Source organism: Myotis lucifugus, unplaced genomic scaffold, assembly GCF_000147115.1.
Source record: "Myotis lucifugus unplaced genomic scaffold, Myoluc2.0 scaffold_156, whole genome shotgun sequence".
NCBI lineage: Eukaryota > Metazoa > Chordata > Mammalia > Chiroptera > Vespertilionidae > Myotis > Myotis lucifugus.
Genome location: NW_005871204.1, coordinates 1046236 through 1055149, shown reverse-complemented (window position 1 = coordinate 1055149; position 8914 = coordinate 1046236). Strand labels below are relative to the sequence as shown.

At 39.5% G+C, this 8914-nt stretch overlaps 1 protein-coding gene across 1 annotated transcript in view; it reads left to right on the top strand.

Moving 5' to 3' along the window:
• Positions 1–8914, top strand: part of LGR5 (leucine rich repeat containing G protein-coupled receptor 5) — a 146203-nt gene that overhangs the window by 53978 nt on the left and 83311 nt on the right. The window contains exon 2 of the mRNA XM_006095459.3: positions 5357–5428. Coding sequence (XP_006095521.1) covers positions 5357–5428 — 72 coding nt within the window. The remainder of the gene's footprint in view (positions 1–5356; positions 5429–8914) is intronic.

Here is an 8914-nt window from a genome sequence, read left to right as displayed (position 1 = left end):
GGTAGAGATTGAAGAGCTCTAGGCAAGGCACACTCCAGAGAACACTGACATTTAAAGGAGTAGATACAAGAAATTCCACAAAGGAGTCTATAAAGTGGAAAGATTGGGAAAGTATGAAAAGAGTCCTGAGAGAATGATGACTTGGAAACAATAGAGCGTAATTTCCAGAAAGAGCACATCTAATGCAAGAGAGAGGCCCAGTAAGTCATGTGTTCATTAGATTTGACAGTATGGAGGTCACTGTTTCTTCGGCAAGAGCAGTTTTATTGGAGTGTAGGGATGGAAGTTTATGTGTTATGGTCAGAAAGGAAATGGGAAGTGGAGAGTATAATTGTAGACCAGAAACAACCCCAAAGGGAATGAGAAAGATTGAGTAACAGGTAGAGGAAGACATGGGATTGAGAGATCCTGTTTTCCTTTTGTTTCAGTCATGGAAAAGACTTAACTATATCTACACAGTGAATGGGAAGGAGAAGAGGATAAAAACTACAGGAAACCAAAGGAATTATTCATAGAGTGATGTGCTGTAGCATCAGGCAGGGAATGGGATTCAGGAGCAAGACTGAACCAGGAGAAAAGCATAGGTATAGTAAGCAGGTGATAAAAGAGAACAAGGATTTGGCCAATAACATGTTTGGTGGTCTGAAGAATTCCATTTATTTCCATGAAGTACAGGGAAGGTATCCCATAATGGGGGTGGTTGTTCATTAAGAGGTTTGAGGCAAGTGGTAAAGGTTGGCAACAGTCCCTGTGGGAGTAAATTGAGCAATAACAAATAACAGGATTGTGCAGCAGTGTTGAGAACCCACAAAGACCATGAATTTATAGTCACTAATCTGCACATTTGTGAGTTTTTATTTTCTAGTATCACTCAGTACCCTGGGATAGTAACAGAGAGGAAGAATTATGGTGTTTTTCCAGAGCTGGGGTTTTGCCAGGAGAGTGAAACAGAAGATGGGGACTAGGGAATTGAGTATGTTAGTGAGATACTGATCCGGGTGATCAATGCATGATCTAAGCTAGGCTCTTAGGCTAAAACAAGGCTTTGATACTGGGAATATCAAAGGACTAAAAGTTAAAATAGAGAACAACTAAACTAGAAAGATAAGAGGTTGTGTCAGAAACACAGGGTCTGTTAAGCTAGATTTTAAATGGGGGGAGGGAAGCGAGAGAGCACTGGAGTGGTAATTTGGAAATATAGAGACTCCTGTCTTCTGGAAAAAAGAGAATCACATGTGTAAAGACAGAGACATACACAGAGGAACAGCAAGAGTTTCAGTGCAACCAGAGCACACATTGCACAGAGACAAGTGACATCAAATCAAGGTGGAAACAAATATTAGGCCAGATGGTGTAAAGCCTAAAAAATGTGGGCATTAGTTCCTCGAAGAGGCCTGGAGCCAGCAAAAGTTCTCAGACAGGGGAGTCCCATATGGCTACAGCTGAGCAGGGGCTCCTCCATGGGGGCTGAGCTCCAGGCCTAGCTCTGCTTGCCAAGGCATTCACCCCACTCTGTGGCTCCTTCAGTGGGAGAAAGATCTTTTCTGTAATGTACAGACTAGTACACCTCCAGAGGAGGAGCCCTTTTCCAAATCATCCACCTAAGGGGATGTCTTTGCTATTGGCTAACAGTGGGTTTGAGTGGAGTGACCATCAGATGAACTTTTCAGGGTGACCTCTCTGGCCATGGTATAGGACAGTGGTTCCCAAACTTATTTGGCCTACCGCCCCCTTTCCAGAAATAATATTACTCAGCCCCTGGAAATTAAATTTTTTTTAAATTTTAATAGCAGTTACTCATCGCCCCCAAATGCACCTGTGGCCATCACCGCTCCCCTGGATCGCTGCAGCGCCCACCGAGGGGCGGTAGCGCCCACTTTGGGAATCACTGGTATAGGAGATGACCTAGAATAAAGACACATAGTAAGCAGTTATCAAGAAGAAAGAGAGGCCAGACCCAGAAGCAAGATCTGTAGTAGAAGTAACACTGGGTGCCTTATAGACATAGGGACAGTGGAAAAAGGAAAAGTTGAAGATGACTTGGATTCATTCTCCACTTAAAGGGGATCGAGCCGGCAACCTGGCATGTGCTCTAACCAGGAATCAAACTGTGATCTGGTTCATAGGTCGGCACTCAACCACTGAGTCACACCAGCTAGGCCATGGCTGTGATTTTACTGATTCACAACCGATAAGAATTTGAAAGTAGCCCTCACCAGTTTGGCTCAGTGGATAGCGCATCGGCCTGTGGACTGAAGTGTCCCAGGTTCGATTCCTGTCAAGGGCACATGCCTGATTTGTGGGCTCGATCCCCTGTGTGGAGCGTGCAGGAGGCAGCCAATCAATGATTCTCATCATTGATGTTTCTATCTCTTTCTCCCTCTCCCTTTCTCTCTGAAATCAATAAAAAAATATTTTTTTAAAAGAATTTGAAAGTAAAGGTTTAGGAACTTTATAGTAATTAAATAATCTCTGTTGAATTACATAACAAAATATTGAGGCTTCTATTTTGTATATCTTTGTGTTTTTATTTTACTTTTTTATAATTAATTTTTATTATATTTTATAACAATATAAGTCGACAGCAAGTTAGAAATTTTAAAAATTTGGTCTTTTACACAGAGAAGGAAAAAGTGAATAAAAACAAATTACATTTTACCTTACCCACTTTGAATTTATATTTTAAAGGCCTATTTCATTTTACATTAGATTGTCATTTTAAAAAATTATTTCTGCTTTAGGCTTATATGCATTGCTGGAAACTCTTTTATCAAACACCTTATCAAACTCTTTTATTTGAAACCTTATCAAAAACAGGTGATAAGGTTTTGGTTTAGCAATACTAGCTCATTTTCTAAGAGGAACCACATGTCAGGTAACACAGAGAAGTTCTTAATTCCTGTTGGAAAGGGAGGTACTCTCCCTTTTAAGAAGAAAATTAAGTCACTCTCTTCTCATTGGAAACAGCTAATCATAGGGTTTCAAACTATTAATGTAGAGACACCTTTTTTAAATATGAGGAAGCCTGCACAGGGAGGTTAATTTTCCAAGATCATACAGCTAGTGAACGGAGAGGTCTGAATTCAAACCCGAGACACTGAACCTGACACTCTACCCTGACAACGCCTGCACTCTTTCTGCCGCTCCACCCTCAACGTGCTCCAGTGGGAACCCGGAGAGTGAAGGCTTATATAAGCTTCTCTTCCAGGTACCTAAAATCCGGTAATAAATAATGTGGAGTGCTTATGAATCTCCTTAATGTGTAAATTTCCTTGTTCTGCTTAGAGCTTTCTGCACGTAGACAAGATTAATGCTTGTCCCAAACTGATTTGCACATCACTCAGGAATATTTCAGGGGAGAGGAAAGTCAACACTCTCCACGCCAGCTGTCTTGATGCTGAGACTGGTTCAATCTAGGTGAGCAATCAACATGCTCCACAAGCAAACCACCTGGATCCTCTTCAGGAAGTAAGTGGGATAGCAGTTAGCAAACAAGTGAATATCCCTGAGAAATAGCAAGTCTTTGAAGAGATCCCATAGTCACTGTGAGGAATCCAGAAACTGCATTAATTAATTGAATCCATGTCTGTTCAGGGAACCAAACAACTTTACTACTTCAGAGAAATATCTGCACACAAAAAAACCCTGAAAATGCTAATCAGTTATTTGGCTCTCTTATCTAGATAATGCCAGAAAAATGTAGATTTTTGGCATGGTTTAGTTTTAACTTGAGAACATAGCATTTAACTCAGCTATATTATTGTTCACCAACATTAAGATTAACAATTCTGCTTTTTTACCACACCCTAAAACATTTAGCAGAGTATTTTATCTTCCTTGTACACATTGGTGACTTTTATTTTTATAAGAGTTCATTTGGGCCAAATCTGAGGACAATTGCTGGGAAGCAAGATCTAAAGTGCTCCCACTAGTGACTTTTTAAAGTCAGAAAGTGAATGATCCCTCAGTTCTTAGCCTCAATGAAATCAGCTGGTTGTGTGCAATGGATGTAGCCCCTTCAATAACAGAAAAATCCAGATTTTTTTTCCAATAAAGCTAATGGGTGAAAGGGTGAAGGTTGGCAAAAGACATAAGCTTCCAGTTATAAGATAAATAATTCCTGGGAATATAATGTACAGCATAGTGACTCTTACTAACAATACTGTATTGTGTATTCGAAAGTTGCTGTGAGATAAATCTTTCAAGGTCTCGTCACGAGAAAACAAGTTTTGTCAATATGAATGGTGATGGATGCTAACTAAACTTGTTGTGGTAATCACTTCACAATATGTACATATATCAAATTATGTTGTACGCCTAATACAATGTTCTATGCCAATTAAATCAATATGGAAAGAATAAATATGAAGCTCATTGTGCATCGCAAGATAAACTTTAAGCATGTAGACCTGGTCTGAGATTTCAATGGCATTAGATCGGAATCTTCGGGTGTGAGCAACGAGTGTTTTTTTTAAGTCAACCTTCGGCTGACTGTTACATAAAGTCTTAGTTGGTCTTGACTAGAATCTGTCTAGCCATCTTTGGGGGGCTGAGATACAGATGGCATATACCAGTGATGCTGTAGGATTATGTGGGACACAGTAAAAAAAAAAATGTTTTAACCAGAAAAATAAAACAGAATAAAATCTAATTACATGGAGTTTCTCTTAAAACAAAAATTGATTGAGTTCTGCCCAAAGTGGCTTGTTGTTTCCTGTGCCAGGAACTACTGTGCAGGCCCAGCAGGAAGTGTGCTACAGAGCAGGATCGCATTACACCCTTGTTTTATGGTTCATTTCACTTATTTAATGCAATCCGAGAACCTGTAAAAGGAACATGTTAGAAGGAGGGAATAGGCTTTTTGTCTTGTTTGGTTTTGTTTTGTTTTTTTAAGTTTCTTTGAATCAAAACATTTGTTTTTACAAGGTGCTTATAGCCCCAGAGAGGCAGGACTTCCAGCGTTGCATGGTGAAGACATTTCTCTTTGTCACAAAATGTAAAGCAAGACACGGCGTTGAGTTATGTCTAGCACTGAGTTATGCCTTTCCTTGCCGTCCTAATCACGTAGTCTTAAACCTGAAGAATTACAACCATGCCCATGAATGGTCTAACTCGTTTTGAATCCATATAAGCTCCTCCTAGGGTCTCTAACTTGATAGAGAGCCCCTGGTGGTGGGGAGTGTGTGTGTGGGGGGGTAGGATAGGAATATGTTTAAGGTGCACAATCGCGATGTATTTGTCAAGCAAAAGAATGAGTTCATTTGGCTCTACTGCTTGAAGATGTGTGAACTGAACAGCTGGATTCCCTCACGGTGGCAGACGCCGCTCCTCACACGCTGTCTGTTTTCCTCTCCAGAGACCTCAGCATGAACAACATCAGTCAGCTGCCCCCGAGTCCTCTGCACAGTCTCCGCTTCCTAGAGGAGCTGTAAGTATCACTGTGGCCACGATGCGTCCAGTCAACGCTGGACACATTCTTGTGTTTGTCTCTCAGACTTACTGTGGGAACCAGATAAAACAAGGCAGGAAAGCTGTCAGCACCAACAATTTTGGCACATGAGGAAGCACTTAGTTGGGAGGGGGAAATAGAAGAATTGCTTGTGATTCTGGAAATCAACTTATAAAAGAGTTTACCATGAGGCTACGGCATTCTAAGGTGAGACTGGGCCAAACAAATTAAAATTTTAAAACAAAAGGCCGTTTAAAAGAGCTGGATGGCTCTTTGGAAATAGTTAAGCAGCAGGATATTAAAAGTTTGAATGCTGGTTCATGTTTATTAAAATAGTAAGAAAAGCTATAATCAAAACCAAAAACTGCTGCTTGGTTCGGTTTGGGTCAGGGAGTCCACATTTCATAGCACCAAAGCTTTTTGTCCTGATCACTTTTAATTACTATTTTCCTACTTTTAAATTTAGCTTCCCTCAAGGCTTGAACAGAGAAGCATGAAATCCACCATAGACTTAGAACCATGCTCTCCTAAACTCACTGTGGGGGGAAAAAATTAAATTAAAAACGAGGAAGCTAAATTGGCTAATGATACACAGAGGAATCTTGATTAAGTCTCGTAATCAATTTCCAGAAGATGAAAAAGAACTGTATAAACCAAAAATCTGCATTTAAAAATTAATTTGATCCTCTTACCCTTTTGAGTGATGGGGACTAAGGAAGTGAAGTACCATGGTAGTCTTCATGAAGAAAGTTTGGCACCATCCGTTGAGTAAATCCTCTGATTTCTGATTAAAGGAATTGTTTAGGCAATGACCTCTTTTTAAAATACTTGTTTTTTATAAATCCTAAAAGTCAGGGTCCAATTTGGGGAGTAATTTAAATTGTTGATGCACCACACGATCCACTATGGGAGGTGGAAAGAATGTTCCATCATAATCAAATGACATTACATCAATCTCTTTTTCCCCCAAAAGGGTAATATTCAAATTTCTCCCCTTTAGTTTATATTTATTTTGGTAGCATTATATTTTTAACAAATGCTATTGTTTTAATACTTAAATCAGCTGAATGTACCTACATTGTTATGGAGGGGTTTGCTGGGGAGGCTTAGATCACTGGACTGTACAGTAGGTTTTACTCATTCAATGAATGGATTTTCACTGTGGGTTATTCAGGAGCCTCTTTTTTTTTCTTTTCTTTTATCTCTGGCCATTTTTTTCTTTTTTTTGTTTTTGTTTTTGTTTTTGTTTTTTGTTTTTGTTAATCCTCACCTGAGAATATTTTTCCATTGTTTTTTGTTTGTTTGTTTTAGAGAGAGAGTGGAAGGGAGGGGGTGAGACAGAGAAACATCAATGTAAGAGAGACACATCCATTGGCTGCCTCCCGCATGCACCTGCAACTGAGGTACGTTCCCTTGACTGGAATCAAACCTGCAACCTTTCAGTCCACGGGCCGATGTTCTATCCACTGAGCCAAACCAGTGAGGGCTATCTCTGGCCCTTCTTGTGACTAAAATTTAACCTTCATCAAGGTTGGGATCATGTCTGTCTTCATCACAGCTGGTATGCAATACATAATAAATTTTTGATGAATGAAAGAATGAACTAATAAAAAAAGAAAAATGTGTAAAAGCAGCTTCTTATAGAAGTTAGCTGCCTTAGATAAAAGTAACAGATTAGTTGACATTAGCCAATATTTTTAAAGATTAATTTTAGTAAATTTCAAACATCAAGGTTATTTTCTTATTTACATCCTTATCCTCCCACCCTCACCATAATTAATATACAATACTTAGTCCTCTTTATCCTCATATTTTTAAGGCATTCATTTCCTATCCTTTTCTCTTTAATTTCCTTATAATATGTAATGGAAGAAGGACACCCCAACTTAATACCACAAACTAATCAACAATAATTCACTTCCCCAAGGACTTTATTTAATAGAATTCCTCCCTCAGTGACCCAACTTATTCAAAATAACTCCTTTCTTCATGAGGTGAATGTTCATTCTCTTTCAAGGCCAGTTTTTCAAAAGACAATTGAGAAAAATCAGGAAGAAAGAGAGGGAGGGAACTACTATTTGAAAATGCTGTTTTTCTGAATTGTCTTTTTTTATATCTCTGGAAACTCCATCAAATATCTTGACCATGGAATCAGAATTTCAGAAATAGAGGACACCTTTTTAAGACTGTTCATTCCATTTTCTCATTCTGTTCTTGAATTCCCTCTGCTGAGCTGGCCAACTTGCTGAATTTAAAGACCACTTTCCCATATATAATTCTGTGTTGCATCTAACATGTTTTGAAGACATCATTATTTATTTAGTGGCAAAAGGGGGTAGTATTTATAGAACCTGGAAAAGTGATCAACTCTGCTTGGTTTATTACTTTATTCCCCAGGCTAAATTTATAGGTTGCCTTTGTTACGTTGTTAATTGTTTCTATTAGATTTACCTGTGTTTAAGTCTATGTTCTCTTCTAGAATATAAAATCTTCAAAGTAACATAATTATAATGACAACAGTAATAGTTTACATTGTGCAAAATATTTTACCCATACTATTGCATTGAATCCTCTTACTAACCCCATAAAGTTAGCTATTATTTCCAGTTCACAGATTTTTTGAAAATATATCTTTATTGATTTCAGAGAGGAAGGGAGAGGGAGAGATAGAAACAGCAATGATGAGAAGGAATCATTGATCGGCTGCCTCCTGCACGCCCCATGCTGGGGATCAAGCCCACAGCCCAGGTATGTGCCATCACCGGGAATTGAATCGTGACCTCCAAGTTCACAGGTCAACACTCAACCACTGAGCCACACTGGCCAGGCCAGTTCATGATATTTTTTACAAAACTAAAGTACAGAGAAATAAGGAACTTACCAAGACAGTGAAGTCAGAATGTGCCAGAGCTAAGATCCAAACTCACTTTTAGAGCCAGACTCAGAAAGTAGAAAGAAGTTTAGGAATTGCGTATTTAACCTGTGCTTTTCTTTCCCTCAACAGTGCCTAGCACAGTAGTTTACACAGTGGAACACTTTATTTTTATATATATACTAGAGGCCCAATGCACAAAATTCATGCAAGAGCAGGCCTTCCTTACCCTGGCTGCCAGCACCAGCTTCCTTCTGGCACCCAGGACCCAGGCTTCCCTCTGGTACCAGGGACCCAGGCTTCCCTCGCTTTGTCTGGAAGGATGTCCAGTCTAATTAGCATATTATGCTTTTATTATTATAGATATATTTTTATTGATTTCAGAGAGGGAGAGAGAAATAGAAACATCAATGATGAGAGAGAATCATTGATCAGTTGCCTCCTGCATGCCCCCTACTGGGGATCGAGCCAGCAACCCGAGCATGTGCCCTTGACCAGAATCGAACCTGGGACCCCTTCCGTCCGCAGGCTGATGCTCTATCCACTGAGCCAAACCAGCTAGGTTTACACAGTGGAACACTTTAAAGTGTTGT